This window comes from Micromys minutus (genome assembly GCF_963924665.1).
Source record: "Micromys minutus genome assembly, chromosome: 26".
NCBI classification, from domain to species: Eukaryota; Metazoa; Chordata; class Mammalia; order Rodentia; family Muridae; genus Micromys; species Micromys minutus.
Genome location: NC_137961.1, coordinates 26924059 through 26942736, shown reverse-complemented (window position 1 = coordinate 26942736; position 18678 = coordinate 26924059). Strand labels below are relative to the sequence as shown.

At 37.9% G+C, this 18678-nt stretch overlaps 1 protein-coding gene across 1 annotated transcript in view; it reads right to left on the bottom strand.

Moving 5' to 3' along the window:
• The window catches only part of MMS22L (MMS22 like, DNA repair protein), a gene marked incomplete at its 5' end in the record, with an annotated part of 108216 nt that overhangs the window by 29952 nt on the left and 59586 nt on the right, over nt 1-18678 (bottom strand). The window contains 2 exons of the mRNA XM_080938565.1: nt 1170-1320; nt 2061-2254. Of these exons, the coding sequence (XP_080794691.1) occupies nt 1170-1320; nt 2061-2254 (345 nt within the window). The remainder of the gene's footprint in view (nt 1-1169; nt 1321-2060; nt 2255-18678) is intronic.

The following is an 18678-nucleotide window of genomic DNA, read 5'->3' as shown; positions in this document are numbered from 1 at the left end:
GGTCTGAAAGCAACACTTGTGTGAAAAAAGAACCCATCATCCTCCCTACATACATGTCTGGGTACAGTAACTGAAGCGAATGTGAGCTGGAACTTTGACACAGAGAGGCAAGCTCAGGAGGGGAAGCATGCCTATGCTACCAGTAACCCTGAAAACAACAGATGCTCAAATGTGGTCTTGGGTTGCTTTGACAGCAGTTTCTTGTATAACTTGTGAAGGTTACAAAGGACAGGAAAATGTTATTACTGAGAAGTTTCTTAATAACACCATCACACAGTCTTACATATGTGCAGTTATCAAAGGAATGAACCGTTAAATTGTACACTTAACATTACATAATTAGAAAGGCTCGGCTTTACAAAGTGGACTCTACTTTGGGGCCCAGGAGCATCTATGTTAATAAAGGTGAGTGACTTAAGAGCAATAAAGAAAGGAACGTTCACTTTTGTTAGAGAATTCTCATACTAGGAGAAATTCTAAAAGCTGATACGTAAGTCTCTTATTTTATAAGGCAAAGCCCAATGAGACAACATATGCTTAATGATGCTGACTAATGAATCTCCTTAGAAAACTGACTCACTACATCACTTCCCATTCCTCCCAGGCAGCTGATATATGGACTATCCCATCTCCCAGGCCTGAGTGAGTTCTTCCTCTTCATCTGGATGCTTTTATAAAGTTCCTATATTATACAACATCTACAGTAGCTTTATTTCAGCTTTTCATACATGTCTCTAAATATTACTTCAGTTGTTCTTCATAGCTTCTGTATGACATGGCAGAAGATACAGAAAGATTAAACAGTATGATTTAAGACAAGTGCCTTGTTCATGATCTCAAAAGTATCAGGCCTTTAAAGTTGTCATTAAGTCTAAACCTGAAATAATATACCAGTGTTTTATTGATTCAGTAATGATACCTATACATTTTTTTCTCCCTAAGGAATACTGAAAAGTTACTTTAAGATAATGAGGCAGGCTTATTGAGAATATGAACTTGTAACAATTACACACACACACACACACACACACACACACACACACACACACACAGACACACGTATATGTGTAAGCCAAACCACTGATTGAGGATTTATACTACCTTCTATTACTACTGTTAAAATGTTTACACATTAGAAAAACCCTTCCAGGGTACTTAAGAGTACATACCTATTTTGTAACAAATGACTTAAATATCTTGCTACAACTTGTGGCCAGATGATGTCATCCCAACCAAAAAGCTGCATTACTGATATAGCCGGCTGAGGCTGAAGATCTGGTGGGGCTGTGTTTGGCATGTCCACTGCCAGCAAAGTAAAATCTAGATTTAAAAAGAGAAAGTTCAGGTAAGACATTTTCAAGACTCCCACCTTTAAATGAATTTTATTTACATATACACGGTAACAATTCAAACCTCTGGTCTATTCTGGGACTTTTTAACATATTACAGGCACAACTGTTCTTTGAGAAAAATATAATGACTTTTCAGGAAACTGCAAAAATGTCCATATAATTAAATTAAATTTTTGCCTGATTTACATGATTCCATAAATGCTTAATGAGATATGTCTTTGGGTCAATAGTCAATTTAAATAAAAATTGTAATTTAAAGTAAAATCTAAGTCAAGTCAGAACACCAACATTCTAAGTATTCCGTTCCATCCTGAGCTTTTCCTCTTGGTATTGAAGGGCTGGGTTTGTTTGTTTGTTTGTTGTCTTAACACAAATTATCTTATAATTAGTTAACTGCTATACAGTATGAAAGCATATTACTTGAGCCAAATATAATTAAATCCTACCTTATTTTCCAAATAATTGTGAGAATAAGAAGTTTGTGAATGTTCAGTGTAATGTCTGAAAAATTACCTTTTATTTTTAATAAATAATCATTTAATTTTTAATGATTAAATACATAAGCCAAACACACTCAATTTAAACATGTCACTTATCATATGTCACAGTGACTTTTGTAAAGCAAGAGGCTGTCACCAAGAAGATAGAGGGGAAGCCTGACAAGTGTGCAAAGGGAGAAAGCAACTGGCAAGCAGTGTTAACCCTGACCTGCAGCAGCGTCGGCAAGTTGGGAGGGAGGCACGACTTGGGTCACTCTCTGACTCTTGAGAAAGGAAAAGAAATGCCTCCACAGTGCACTGGCGACGGCAGCAAGGGGGCGCTCTTTAGCCGATAATGAAGACTGCAGGATCAGGTCCACGTTCCCCTTCTGAAGTTCCTGACACAATTGCTGATGAACACTCCTAAAAAGAAATAAAAATATATCTAACACTCAAGAGATGAAAGCAGGCTGGTTTTTAAAGCCTTTTTTTTTTCACATTTCTATCCTGTGAAAACTGAAGGAGCATTTGTATAGCTGAAACCTTTCTGGCAAGGCATAATATATTTAATTATTTGAAGGATGAAGAAGGCATATAAAATACCATAAAGTTAATGTTAATTACTAATGTCAACCATTAATTATATGCTTTTTAATATGTCAGATATAAATGAGAAACAAGCAACTTGAGAATGAGGATCTGCATTTTGCAATTCATGTATGTCAAGTGATTTTACTTAGAATCTAAGCATAAAAATAGTTTTTTAAACCATTTTTTTTCTTGAGGATTTTTGACACATATATTGGGAAGAAAGTAAGAAGAACATTTGGTTCAGGTATTGTATTTCCAATTGAACATTTTTTTCCCCTTGTGTAAAAAAGCAGCAGGCTTTGTGCTGGTATACAAAACTATGGGCACAGTCTTGACTATTGGGACCTAGAAAATCACTTTCACAGACAATAAAATATTCTGTTCATTAACAAAGCACAATGCAATTCTTTCTTAAATTCTGCTTTATCATTAATTACTTGTTGTTAACTTAAAATTTAAGCATCATCGAAACCTAAGAAGCACAGGTGCAGAAAATTGAGGTTATCAGACTATGCAAAGAAAGAACTATGAGACTGCACAATGACTGGGAAGAGAGGCATTTAGAAAGCAATCCATTTAGAAACAAGTAAAATGTCATGTTAGATGTCGAGTACGGCTGTTTTCTGTGTCTGATTCCATCACGGCCACACCACCCTGAAGAGCAGAAGTAACTGTGGATTATCATCCTTCTCTTTGCTCTCTTCACTTACACAGAAAGCAACTAGATGCAAAAAAGCACAAAGAAAGCCCACGGCTTCCTTTGTCAGAAGTTGTTGCTAACTTAGAAAAGTAATCAGTACTTTTAAAAACAGTTAATTCAAAGGTAGCATCCTTAATCTTTTAAGTAGTTTATTTAGGATGTGCAGCTAAAGCAATTCCACAAAGTGGTTATAAGACCGTATCTTGTCACATGACTATACACTAGGAAGAAAAATTCCAAGTATAAATTACATAATATTAGGAGCTTTTATTGCTTTACATTGGATTTCTGCACATCATGGAACATTACTTAATCTTACTAAAAGTATAGAAAAAGTATACAAAAGCCTTGGGAAACAATATATAGCAAGCTATTCTCATTAAAACCAACAAACAAAAACTAACTATATGTTATGTTTTCTATATAAATATCTTCCTGAGATGATCTCAATTTACATTAGAGGCTAACGACCAGTTTGGGTCCTATAGCTTAGAATAAAATGAAAGAGATAGTACTAGAATTCTTTGGCAACTAACTCAACTGACCCTGGTAACACAGAAAGGATCAGGAATACTTTTATGCACTCAAGTCTAACAAAAATAATGACTAGTTCCTGGGTTTTAGTAGCTTTTCCCCCCAGATATACTGATTTTAAAAAATAATAAATAATGTATTATTCACTATTGCTATATACATTTTTAATCACTAAAACCTACTTATCCCTGGGAAAGTAGTAACATTTCTGACCAGTTTCTATCTGCGAGCTTCCTGCCTTCTTTGCTTGCTGGGGCACACGTGTAATCTCTACAATGAGGAGGACAAAGCAGAGAGACCATAAGTTTGAAGCTGGTCTAGCTACACAGCAATGTGTTACCTGGAAACATGGGGAGTGGGTGGGCGGATCAGTCCTCCAACCCTCTCAAGGAACAAAACAAAACAGAAACCTCAAAGTGGATTAAAGAAAGACCTAAAAAACAACTACTAGAAGAAACAGTTCAGGACACTGGTTAGTCAAGAAGCTTTTGGATAAGACTTCACCCATCCAAAAATATAGGAATGCAAAAATAGACAACTGGAATATTAAACTAAAATGCTTGTTACCACGAAGAAAACAATCAACTTAAAGCAATTAAAATAAGAGGAAATATTTACAAACTACACATTCATATATTGTGTATTTGTAAATATTGTAAATATTTGTTAAAGGGGGATAGCATGCAGCCCGAAATCTATTAACGAAACAAAAATCACTTTAAAAAATTTCAGACATGTCTCAAAAGACCACATACAAATATTCAGAGGAATAAAAACTAAATCCGCAATGAGATATTGTGACATGGCTCATTCTAGTTAAGAATGCTATTATCAAGGAGGAGTGGCAGGAGAGAAATATAAAATGGATTTGAAAACACATAAGCATGGGTGAAATTCTCAAACGAATGTTTTAAAGTTCTATTTGTAAGGCATCTCTTTCTGCCAATAACTTCTAAGACAGGGAAAGATATTAATGTAAGTCTATACAGTAAATTCAGTTGTTCTATTTTTTACTGGACCCTGATATCTCCATGATAAAGAGAGATACACTACTACTTATACTAAGAGTGCATTCTAGGTTAAAAGGTGGTTCTGGGGACTTCAAAAAGGAAGGTAATGAGCACCGGTGAGAATGTAGAGACATAGGAACCTTTTTACGCCATTGGTAGTAGTAGATTATAAATTAGTTCAGTCATTATGGAGGTTCCTCAAAAATTAGAATTGAAAATGCAGTACAATCCAGCAATCCCAGGCCTGGGCATAAATCCAAATGAATGGAGTCTGGATGTCAAAAAGACATCTGCGCTCCCGTGTTTACTGCAGCATTAACTTACTAGACCCATGAAATGGAACCAACTCTGTGTCCACCACATGATGAGTGGAAAGAGAAAATGTGATCTACAAATAGGAGAGAATATATAAAAGAACAAAATTCTGGATCTTCAAGATGGCTTGGTTGGTAAAATTCTCAAACAGGGCAGGAACCTGGAGCGGGGGCTAATACGACGACATAGAGGGGTGTTATTTACAGGCTTGCTTATCATGGCTTCTTCAGCCTGCTTACAGAACCCAAGACCAGGGATGATACCACCTATTAATAAGGTGGACCCTCACCCACAAATCACTAATTAAGAAAATGTCCTACAACTGGATCTTACGGAGGAAAGTTCCTCTATTGAGGTTCCCCCCTTCCAGATAACTCTAGCTTGTGTCAAGTTGACATAAAACTAGCCAGCACACCAAGCAAGTCTGAGGACCCAAGTTTGGAGCGCCATCTCCTACATAGAAGACCTGGGTAAAGGATCATCATCAGTGATGTTAGCACTGGGGAGGGTGAGGCAGGAGCATGCTGGCCAATTAGACTAGCTGAATCGGCCACCTCTAAGTTCAGCGACAGGCCATGTCTGAGTCACAGTGGGGAGCAACTGAGGACACCTCACGCGACCTCAAGCCTTCACACATACTACTCCCGTGCGCCCACTGGGCTCTCTACTTATTTCTTCCCTCAAAGGAATAAAATTTTGGACAAATGGAGAAGACATTAAGTGGAATAAACCAGTCACAGAAAGACCAGTATGAATGCTGCTCTACTAAGAAATGGAAAAACAATAATTACGTATTGCATATTCCGAAAGTTAGGGGCCGGTGACACAGATCAGTGGTGGTGGACTTGTTTAGCATGAACAAGGCACTAGTGTTAATCCCTACTAGTACCCCATCACCAAAACAAACATCTAGTGTAAGTTTAAAATACTCTGAACATTTTACTATAAAGAAAGGATATATATCTGAAGAGAGATGTTTTTGAGCTGACTTTACCGTTATGCAACATACATCCATAACAACATGCTACCCCGCAAGATGTATAAATGCCATGTTTTGACATGTCAACTAAGTAAAAAAAAAAAAAAAAAAAAAAGCAAGGGCCATGAGATGACTCGTTACAGCAGCTGACAGCAGAAAAGTTAAATAACACATCCAAAGTTCACACAGCTGAGGGCTGACCATATTTGAAACCTAGACCTGATGCTGAAGAAAGATGCTTCCTTTACACAGTAACTCACAACAGACAGGTTTTTAAATGATTAAACATTAATTGTTGTCTTTTCGCCTTATGTGGACTAAGGAAATTTCAGCACAGAAGGAAAGACCGAGGAGAGACCAAGGTGGCCCTGAGCTTTGAAACGCCAAGGGCAACAGTGGAATTCCATGAGTTAAGACCTGGAGAAGAACGATGTACTCAAGGCAATATTGAGAAGGACAAATATGACCCACCTTTTACCTCAGCAGCAAAAACTGATGGCACAGCAGGAGTTATCTACTGGTTACCTCAGGGATATGACTCAGAGATCTGAATGCATAATGGTCAAACACAAACCATTATGCAAATATCGGATGCTGCCAGAGTGTATTCCTTTCAAGGCAGAGTGAGCAGTGGGGGGACAGGGTCTAATTAAAGCCGAGACACTGACCCCACAGAAGCACGTCTGAGAACTGTGCACCACTGAGCGCTGCAGACTGGGGAAGCTGCACACCCACAGCATGCTAATGCTCCTCCTCGGTCTCCATCCCTGAGAGAATCACGGTGAAAAGAAGAAATGGCGGGCATCGGCCATGATGGAGGCCGAATCAAATGTCTGGATGTAGCCACAAGTTCAAATTACCTGTGCACTCTCGGGAACTGTTTAAAATCAGTTTCTGGGATGGAAAACTAACTGTAAGGACTAGTGAGACTGGAGCAGTAGAAAGTGCGGGTAGTAAAGGAAGCGCCTCACTAGGGGCACGACCGCGGAGGAAGACACTGGTGTAGCTCCAGAGGCCACAGACAGTTTTAGATACTTTCAACCTGCCGCCGCCACCAATGAAAAAGCAGAAAGGCATCCGCTGCCTAAAAGGTAAAACCAAAGCAAAATATATAACTTTCCCCAACACTTGGAAATTGCTTTGAGGAAAGACACGTTTCATGTAGGCTAAAATAATTCTGTTACACACATGTGAATAATTCTGATACACACATGTGGAAGAATAATAACCAGACCATTTTACATTATAAATGATGAAATAGAGGATCACAGAAAATAAATTTGCCAAATGTCAAGTTACTCAAATTGCAGCTTTCACAGTAGAAATAATAGCAATACCTAGCATTTATTAGTATTTACTATGAGCCTTGTATTATGTCAACTAGTTTATAAACATTATTTCTCATCCCATGAAGCAGAAACAATTATTCAAATCTTATAAATGAAGAGTTGAGACTAAAAGAGAATGTGTTACGTAGCTACTTACAGAGCTGTGTGACCTTGGAAGAAATGACTTCCTAATTCCTGTTCCACTGAGTTAAGAACAGTGGTCATGGTTGCTACAGACACCTAACCGATTTTTGTGAAAAGCCTGTAAGTCTTCAGAAGAATTCATAAGGCCATGATCATACCCAGACTCTTCCAAACCCACTATTCACACGTTTTGAAAGCTTCATATCTAGTTCGGGCACCTCGACTCATTTCTCACACTAAAGGGACCCGTTACTCAGTCCTCCTTCCCCACGTTCCATGGTCTCTTCTTGTTTTCCTCGGTCTTTTTCCACATGTCTTATCACACCCCAACCACCCTGGAGTGGCAACAACACAGCTCTTCTCTGCGTTCTTCCCCGGTAGCTGAGCCGGCCTGTGCTGCTACGCCAAGGTCTGACTGCGATAAATGGGTGGGTGACAGCAGATTACTTTCTGGTGTGCATAGATGAACGCACGCTTTCGGAATTTAAAGAAAAAAATTTTTTGATGAAGCCCACACCACATAGGACAAACACAACACAACAATGTGACTGGTAGGAGTTGACAGAGACCAGCAAAAACGGAATGATTCTTTTAGCTCTATTCCAAACATGGTGACTTTAAAACCCTGCATTAGCTTTTAAAAAATTGTTTCTAATCACTGTGCAGAACTACTCCAAGTATCCAAATGATTAGGTGCTGGTAAACAGAAAGAAAATGGGGGTTCTTCATGGATGCTTTCCTTTGCCTGCCCGTTTCTGTGAAATAAAACCAGCAACTGCTTCACCATACAAAAATAACCGTAACCAACCCAAGTTCCAAAATTTTAACGCTGGAAATGACTTAAAAAATATCTAATCAGCAGTTCTCCGAGAGTACTTTACAAAGCAGGCAGATTCTACAGAGCAGCAGTACCACCTGTGAAGTATGCAGTGACACACAACAGATCTAGGGGAAACAAAGGTAGCTCTGTGATATGTGAAGAAAAGTGTACAAATGAACATGTGTCTAGGAAGGAGCTCCATTTTTCACCCATTATACAGGAATATAAAGTCCCATCACCAACTACAGAGTTGGTAACCTATAAAATCAGTGAACACAGTTTGTGACATGTCAGACAGGGCAGTATGTAGTTTAGGTGTAACTCTATTGGTTCAAGTCCTAGCAAGTGTGAGTTAGAGGCAGGAGACTATCACTGAAAAAGTACAGGATGTTGAGGTGGGAGTGGGAACATCTTCATAGAAGCAGTGGGAGGAAGGATGGGGGATGGGAGAGATAACATTTGAAATGTAAATACATAAAATATCCAAGAAAAAAATTGATAGTAAAAATCCTGTATAAAATCAAAGTGCATGATAGGCCACAAATGTAGAAGTGTAATTTGTATGTTAAAAAGGAACATGTAAAACAGCACATACATTAGAGGGAAAAGCAACTCTTCTGACTCTTACAGACACATTAGAAGGCAATTCAGTAAATAGGAATGGGGTACCATTTGTTCAATCTTGTCAATCACTGTCTGAAATCATTAAGGAAAAAAAAGCAACGTTTAATTAAAAACATGTAAACTTTGTCTAGAATAGAAGAGTGAATTTAGATACCAGAACCGTTCGGTCCAGCAGCTGAGCTCACAAAAACACTTCTGTATCTAGTTACATGAAACTAACCATACACAATGCTTCCATTCAAAGCATGTACACTTAAAATATGGATTGTGATCTTAAAAAACATTAGGGGTGCAGTGAATGCTTTGTGGAGAGGAAATACCAGCACCATCATGAGTTATAAAAATTAAAAATAAAATCCTACAGAAAAGTTCAAGAAATTGAGAAATATGAATAAAGCAAAGCGACATGAAATTATATACTGTTTAGGACAGTGGCTCTCAACCTTCCAAATGCTGTGACCCTTTAATACAGTTCCTCGTGTGGTGACCCCAACCATAAAACTATTTCGTTGGTACTTAAATAGTGTAATTTTGCTACTCTTATAAACTGTAATAAATATTTGCTATGCAGTATATCTGATATGCAAACTCCAAAGGCATCAACAATCCATAGGTTGAGAACTATCGGTCTAGGTAATTACTGACAATTTGGTACTAACATGACAAATAACAGAAATGTAACTAAAATATTAATGGAATGCAGTGCAATTTCTGGCTGCATCGTGCTCATCAGTTTGAGTTTTTCTGCTACTAGAATACTGTGTGGTTAAAATGATAAAGGCAGAAGGTAATCGAATGATCGCTTCCATGAGTAATCCTACAATGACTTGCATGTATCCTTACCAAAATACAGCTGTTACAGTAACATTTGGGATTTCAAAAGTTTGTCTCAAAAGCTGGGGGTAAGTAAACATGTCATCAAGATAAAAAAAAAAAGAAAGAAAGAAAGAAAGGAAGAAAGAAAAAAAATCAACCCAGACAAAACCACCTTACATAACCAGTATCGTGCTGCGCATAAGGATTTACACACTTAGATATCCTGCTAAATGGCTAAATGCAAAGGCTAATTGTGCCATGCTAGCAATGGGTGCTCTATACTCTATGATCCGGAGTTGAATGAATACATTTCTCTATTATGGTAGCAGTTTAACTTATATTTGTATGTAAACTCTAGATATTATACTATAAGATGTTTCAAGCAATTTCTATGAATTCAGACAAGTGATGGTTAGATGAAGCTCTATGAAATAATAGTGTAAAGAACTGTTAGGAATATGACGTTACATTATGACTTGCAGATTTGCTAAAGGACACCCCCCCCAACAGTCATCACCAGACCATAACAACTCATTTCTAAATACTTTGAACTATTTTTGTTCAGTTAGGCGCTGAATAGCAAGAAAAGTAATGGATGAAAATGAGTGAGGATAAGACAACGGCCTTCTTTATGAAACACAGAATCTACAATACTACAGTACTAAGATCACCAGTGAAAAACAACACGGACCTTTTGTTCTTCTGGTTAGAGGGCAGTCATAAGTAATACCATTTCTGTGAGACAATATTAACTATCAATATTGTGTACGTGCAGTGGTGTGCTGTGGGCTAACATGCTATATGGCATGTGTGGAGACCAAAGGATAACTTTGTGGAGTTGGTTCTCTTCCACCTTTATGTGGGTTCTATAATCGAAATCTGGTTGCCAGGCTTGTGTGCCTAGCCATCTCACGTGCCCTTTTTGCTGAATATGAAATGCGTTCATCTTAATAATACGTCTAGAATGTAAAGGGGAGGCTTTCAGAAGATTCATGGCCTGCAGGATTCTGTGCCTGAGAATAATGCAGTGCTTACACAGACACTAAGGAAACGGAGGATGTTGAGCTGACCGAGCTTGCTCCAGTCTCAAGTCAGGATAAAGAGCAAGGAAAACAGCTGCAGAAAATGAAGCACTCGATTCTTTTTGATCATGCGATCACTGGTGATCTTAATGAAGTCATCTCGGGAACCAAATTAGGTAAATATCCCTTCTGGTCTCACCAGCCAATTGAGAATTAAAAATGGAGTTCAGGAGGAGGCTTTGGACAGACCAGCTGTCTTATAAAAACTAAATGGCAGTGTGCTTTGTTACCTTCTAATGACAAATGTGATCACTCCACTACATCTTTAGCTGAAGTGCCCCTATGAGGGAACATGGCTTGTTTCATAAAAATTCAGAAGTTAATTTTTACATTTATTAAATGTACTCAAATATTTTCAGTCACCTATTACACAAATAAACTAAGACTGAATTCTGTTTCTGAGACTTTTTCTAATTGGTGGAAATATATTTCAAAAAAGAACAGGGTCTAATGGTAATGTCAACTAATTCCTAACTACATCAACTAAAGTGGCCCTATCGAAGTAAAATTTGCACTATAATTTATCCTAATGGATTGGGTGTATCAATAAATATTGAAAATGTCTGGTTTCTTTTTCCTCCTTCCATTTAAATCAAATCCAATCCCATGTCAACAGATTATATGGATGTATAATTCCAATATCTAATGCAATGGGGAAAGAAGTGCCCTTTGATAAATAATTTTCTAAAACCTCTAAAGCATTCTGCAGCCTCAGAACTTCTCTCAGATTCAAGAAAAACAGTGAGTTATGGAGACACTACTATACACTGCCAATTGTTAATGGCTTTAAAAACCCTGTCATCAGATCCAACAGTGACAAGTAATTTGGATTACAAGTCAGCCAAATAGGAGTCAAAAAGAACATAGCGATGCTTCAGAAACATTTTGTATCAAAATTGTAAGCATATTCTCCTGGAAATAACAATGTACATAAACGCCCATAGCTCCTGTCCCTCTTCTACCTTCTTCTAAGCACAAGCGAATAATTTAACTGTCCAATTTCTCTTCTCCCTTGACTTTACTTCTCCACTAGAGTACTTATTGTTCCCCAAAACCCATCTAAAACTTTAATATTCAAAATACGGCAATTTAACTTAAATTCTAAACAGAAAAAGTATGAAAAGTCAAATGTATAAACTCAATCCTCAAAAAAGCATCTCAGAGTCATTTATAACAAATTTGTATTTAACTGTAAAGAAACTTGGCAGTTTTAATTGACTGTCATTCTAAACACTTCCACAAACACTCCTCTAAGGAGATGCTCCACCTTTGCTGCGGCCCTATGCAGGGAAGGAAAGGGCGGGGAGCAAGCTTTCCGAAAAGATTATCCATTAAGTCAGTGTGCTGTGAGGTTTATTATAAAGCTCTGGGATTAGGTCGAGAGCCTCAAAGACTTTTATTATATCACTAATTTCCTTTTATAATTCTTCAGTAAATGAACCTTTTAACTGGTTCTGCATGCTGAGGGCTTGAAATATGCTATTTGTGCAAAGCAGAGGTCATTTGCATAGAACCAATGGAAGTACGAATCTGTAATTTTAAAGCGCCTATTTCATGATGCAAACAAACAAAGAAAAACATGTATATGTTGAGGAAAGAACTATTAAAGTGGCCAGGCCTAGGAGCACATGCCTTTAATCCCAGTACTCAGGAGGCAGAAGCTGGTGAATCTTTGAGTTCAAGGCCAACATGGCCTACAGGGTTAGTTCCAAGACAACCAGGGCTACTCAGAGAAACACTGCCTCAAAATACAAACAAACAAACAAACAAAAGTTGAAGTACCAAGTAAAAGATCTGTGAGGAATGGAACCACTACAAGATCAATTGAGCCTGAATGCATAACACATTAAGAGAAGATTCGAAGGCACAACAGATGAAATTGGAAAGGTATGTAGGCTTTACTAGCACCCTGTAAATATCACCTAAGAATATAAAAACCTAATCTATCAAAAAAGTTTAAGGATCATAAAATTTCATGAGTAAAGTAAAAGTACCTGGCAATATATTTTTCTTTCCCAGAGACAGGGTTTTTCTATTTGTCACGAGGACCTAGCTGTTTTGGCACTCACTCTGTAGAGCGGGCTGACCTCAAACTCACCAAGACCCATCTGCCTCTGCCTACCAAGTGCTGGGATTAAAGGCGTGCCCTACCACTGCCCAGTTCACAATACACTTTTTAAAAACTGCCTGTTATTGCAATTCCAGTAGAACACACCACCCCCAAATTTACTCTTATGAGAGAAAACTGTTTACAATGACTTGCTGTTCACCACCTTTAACAAAGCTTAGAATATTTGGAGGAAAGTTAAGCTCAGTAAACATAGAAAGAAAAGGTAGTAAAGGACAATGCTGCTTGCACTGCTCAGAATTATTCTGAAAGGAAAAGGCTTAATTATGTAGATAACTAGACAATAATAAGGTATTTTCAAAAGGCATCCTTGGGCAAAAAATCAGCAGTTGTCTTTGTAAAAAGAATAAATATTGAATTAACAGTTTGGTCTTGTAATTCACTGTCTTGCAGAACACAAGGTTCTGTTAGGCTGTAGTCACCCCTCCTTTCAGTCTTCCTGGCATCTGGTAATATAGACTGTGGAGCTAATTTTCTGTCGTTCTAGAAGAACTATTGGACTGCTAAACCTTTATCATCGTCACCTCTGAAACAGTGAAACTCACTGTGAGAACAAATGATTTATTAGATGGAGCCGACCATTAGCAATGTCAACCCTGCCTGGTTGTATTAACAGGAAAACGTTTTACTCATCAATTTAATTCTAGCACCAGCTATGCTGCAAACTGTGGGTGTAATTTATATGGTGACCCATGTGTAGAAGAAGCAATATCTAGGTGAAACTTCTCACAGCCTGAAACATGCTTTGATTTGTGCCATTCAGATGATTGAGCAAAAAGTTTAAGCAATCACCACCAACAGCTTTCATCTCCAAATGCACTAAAAGTTTATCACTGGGTGAGTGCAACCTATTGCTTTAGAGCCTAGCTTGACAGAACAAAAATGATTGGATAAATATTACATTTCAACTGGTACACATCTTGCCTATTAGGTTAAATATTGGACAAAGCTCTGTGTTTAAGGTAAGTATCAGTCTAAGCTGATTCCATCACATAGTACATTTTCAAAGTCTCCAAATGTTTCCATAGTAACATTTTTAAACGTACATGTAGCTGAGGATACATGTTCCTTACCAATTAGGAGAAAGAAAACCTAGGAAGCTCTGTACTCTTCTTAAACAACCTGTTTTGTCTTTTACTTAGCGCTTGCAGTTACCAGTGTTTACCATCCACTCCTATCTGGGAAGTGTGTAGATCCTCTTAAACTGGAAGGGACATACACTGAGCTTAGCCATATATCCTATATAAAAGTTTGTCATTCTGACTTTCCTAACCATTGGAAAGTCCACTTGAGTCTCTCAACTATAATGCTTGGGTCCCGTGTTAAAACATCAACCTTGCTAGCTCCTATGATTTTCTGGCACAGTGCAAGGTAATTGTTCTATACTTTTAGACATGTGCCTCTGTTTAACTACAATCTGTCAGATGACTTAGATGAGAAAATTTTCACTTAAGTCATCATATCAGTGATCAAAATGCTTTGAATTTTGTATTTTGGACATTTTGGTAGGGATGGCCAACTCATAGCCTAAATTTCGTACTTACAGCTTTCCCAGAACTTACTGGTACAGATGAAGCCCTATCTGAGAACACACACCTCTGAAGGGAGCACTAGAAGAGGTGCTGAGGAGGTTGCCCAGTCAGTAAAGTACTGTGCAAACATGAAGTCCCAAGTTCCATCATTTGCATCGATGCAAAAAAGCCAGGCATAGCGGCATGACTTAAAACTCCAGCGCTGAGGGCATGCACACAGGAGGACTTCTGTCTTGACAAACTAGTCTAAGCCCCAGGTTCCAGTTAGAGACCTTGTCTGAAGAATCCAAGTAGATGGATCCTGAGGAACAATGCCCAAAGGCAGCCCGAGGTTTCCAAACGTCTCCACAGCCGTGGGGAGACACACACACAGTGAGTGTCTGTGGTCACTGAAGACTGCTAGGGTGGTTGCCATTAAGCTTCAAATACCACTTTAACATCAGGAGTATCGGATGCATAGAATCTTCAGTGCCTTTGGGCTCCTGACCAACTACAGTGGCCTTGACTAACCTGATTAATTCCCTGCTGCTTTCTAAAATGTTCTAATGTACTTTGATTAAATTCTGTAAAGTAAATATTATTTTTACTTTGGTAATAAAAATACACTGCAAAGGTTGAATAACTTGATGAGTAAAAAATGGAAACTGAGTACAAAGTAAAAGACCCAAAGCACCATCTAGTAGGGAACATCTTAGCTTAAGATCCAACTATGTTAATTATATGTGTGAAACTTTTAAAATATCAGATTATTTACTAAAGGTTGTCTTTACAATACCCAAAGTCACCAGTTTGTTATTTATTAGAAATATACTATTAACAAAGATACACCACTAGACAAAATGGTCACTCATTTGTGATAAGTTTTACTTTCCATCATGAAGTTTCCAGCCTAGTAGGTAATACAATAATATAAAGTATTCCATGCAAACTGGATATAAAGTAAAAAACTTTTATTTAGAAATAAGCTATCTCACATTCTACTTACAAAGCAGTGTTGTGGTATATCACTACTAGAAAACTTAAGTATTTAACTTTCAATGCCTAGCAAGATCTCTTAAACTGTTTTTATCTTCTTTAAAATTCAAAATTAAAAAAAAAATCCCACTTGACTAAAAACAAAAAACAGGAAGGCTGTCCCTTCTAGGGTTAACAGATGCTTTTTGTAAGATTTTAGGTAAGATTAACCTTTTGCTCACAATAGGAATGGTTATTGGTTTTATTTTTTCACTGTCTTTAACTCAGGTAAAAATCAATATAGAGCGAGACAAAGGGCTCGAGAGGGTCTGGCAATACCAGCTTTTGGCTTGGCTCCTGCACAATTCTACAGCATGCTGAGGCTGGGAAGGATTAGCCTGCTTGTGCTGAGTAAACCGATGATACTCAATAAACAGTTTCTGTTGTAAACCCCTTAGGACGTGCAAAGCCACACTAGTTGGCAATAGCCCAGATAAGCAGCAGAACCAGCTGTAATCTCATTTAGACCCGAGCTGATCCTCCTGTCCTTTCATTCCACAGGATCAAAGCAAACCACTGAGGAGGCAGCTGTATTACAGCAGCCCGGCTTGCTGGATGAGGCAAACATTTCATAAATTCCACTCCTTCAAGCAAGTCTCTACTAATCTACCCAGAGCTGGGACAATCAATGAATTTCTGAATTCATTAGACTGGTCATTATAGGGTAACCACTTTCTCTTTGGAAAACATTGTACATCAACTTTACACAAAGGCTGATACTTGGACCATTCTGTTTTTGTCTTTTTGTTCCCCTCTCCAAAATGCCTAAATGTGCCTCCATAATCGCAAATACAAATGGTTTAAAAATTCCTTGGTTCATATGGTGCTAAATTTCTCTATATAATACAGCTGAATTCCACTCAAATATGCCGAAGTCATAACAGCATCTCCTTTGCTTAAGGTCACAGGACATGCCAAACTGTACTGACACTAACCTAAACTGATGTTCAGAAAAAAATTTTTAAAAAGTTTTTGCAGTCCATTAAAGATGATCACTGAATTATTACGTAAAACAGAACACAATTTTAATGCATTCATAATAACTGGAGTGTTAAATGTCTCAAATTATGCAAGTGTTCTGTTACTCCACCCCTTTCACCCAGACCAATACTTTATTACTTGATTTGACTAAGAATGTTTTTCTTAAAAAGATGTAAATTTCAAGCTATGGACCTTTAAGGAGCTCTCACCAACTTCACACCCAAGAAAACAGTAACTGGATGTTTAAGGGGTAGTAAAGAGACAGATGTTAGACTATCACGAATCACTCTATAAACACTAAAGAGTACTCTGCTCGGATAGCAGCAGCAGCCTTTTACAAGAACCAAATGCTGAACTCAATGCTGCAGAAAGCTGGAGAAGCCCAGTGAGGGAGCTGGGAACCTTGAGCGTTTTATGAACAGTTATGCTCTGAATGCCACGTCTCATTTTAACTGTCACTGAAGATAGTTAAATATTCTTAAGCTCAAAATAAATAGGCCATAATCTAGATTTGGCTAGCAGCTATGTAGCCTGTTCCTTCTAGTACACACTATGCATTTACAGAAGACAGAAATCTTGATCACTTTAAGGTTCTGCTTTTTTGCTTCTCTACAGACTCAGAATATTTGTTCTACCTCTATAATGAACGGTGCAGTGACACAGCTTCTCTAAGGAAACGGAACGGGGATTCTTAGTTCTGAAAACCATAGGTACAAGTTGGTGTAGACAACACACCAGAGGAATTCTGCATTTCCTGATCCTTTTAATGCTAGCAAGTCTTACATTTAGTTAGCCAACTTCCTTCCTCCTTTCTTCCGAAGAGTACCATTAAAATGATCACACAGTAACAGTAAAAGTGAAAAATATCAAACCTTAACTCTTCTAATATTTGCAAAATCCAGACCCTTGAAGTAATAACACGATAGGAAACTGCAAAACTGTGTAATTATACTTTAATTGTATTGTGAGGCATGCATTAATCACAAAGTTTAAGTACTAAGCACAGAATTATAATAATTCTGTAAAACAAATTTAAGCTAGCTAAGTAGGTCAGAACCACTAACATGCAACAGGAGACCTCTGGGAATTTATCAGTTAATGGCTATTTATGTGCAAATGAGTGTCCTCCAACCCTCCGAAATCCTGTGTCGCTGAAGGGTATTTCTGTTAACCAGGAGCACTGCTTAGCTGCAGAAGCATAAATTAAACCATTTTATTGGAACCATTTTTAATTCTTCACTTTCCTTTTCCACATTCCCACTCTTTCTAGAAGCACAATTTACAGAACATACTTTACAAAAGGTTGCTGAGCAGTTCTTAAAACTGGTCTCCACTTCTTGTTTTGCAGGACATTAAAAAAAAAGGGGGAGAATTTGTATCTATAATAATTTTTCTTAACAGCCAATTTACCTATCAAAAGTAATTAAAAGGGGGCAAAAGTTTTTGTTAAGAAGAACCTGATCTGATCTTTTTAAAACGAGAATTTAGTATGTGAATGCTTTCTGAGGGGAGTATGCAATGACTGAGGCTCAGGAAGGCTTGCCTCCTGACTGCTGGTGCTCCTGTAAGAGATGGCCTCTTCCTCAGGCAGGGCACAGGAGAAGAAAGTTGGGGTACTGGCAGTGTGCTTTGCAAAGTTATCTGGGAGCTCTAACTCCCTCATTTGTTCACTTGGTGGCCGCCACAGTGAGCAGCTCTGTTCTGTCATGCCCTGCCTCTTTACCCCAGGCTCAGGACAGACACCAAAGCAGCTATGGCCCCACATGCTCTCTCTAGAGCTGGCTTCACCAAGCATTGAGTTAGTGACTCAAAGCCAACATGGGGCAGCTGAAAGAAGACAATTTTCAATCTGATATAAATATGATCAAAAACCAATAAGGTCCCACTATCCAGAGTTTACCAGACAATTAGTACAGTGATGATGAAGAAAAGAAAGAAGAAAAGAAAACCTGGGTAGTGTCTTTTAGGTCTTAGATAAAACAAGTTTACTGAGAATTAGTTGTAAAAGATTTAATTTTGTGATATATTATGTTCCAAATTGTGCTAATACTTTCTTGGAGCTCTTTCTCTCCACCATTTACTCAAAATAGAAATAATCTAATGCTAAATTAAAGACCAAAGCTAAGAGATATATTTAAAAGTATAGTATTTCGCAAAACAATGCAATTTCGGCTCTTCAAAATAAATGTAAAAAAGAATATGAAAACACTTCTCTTCATGATTACAGGCAAGGTAAGCTTATAGCACAC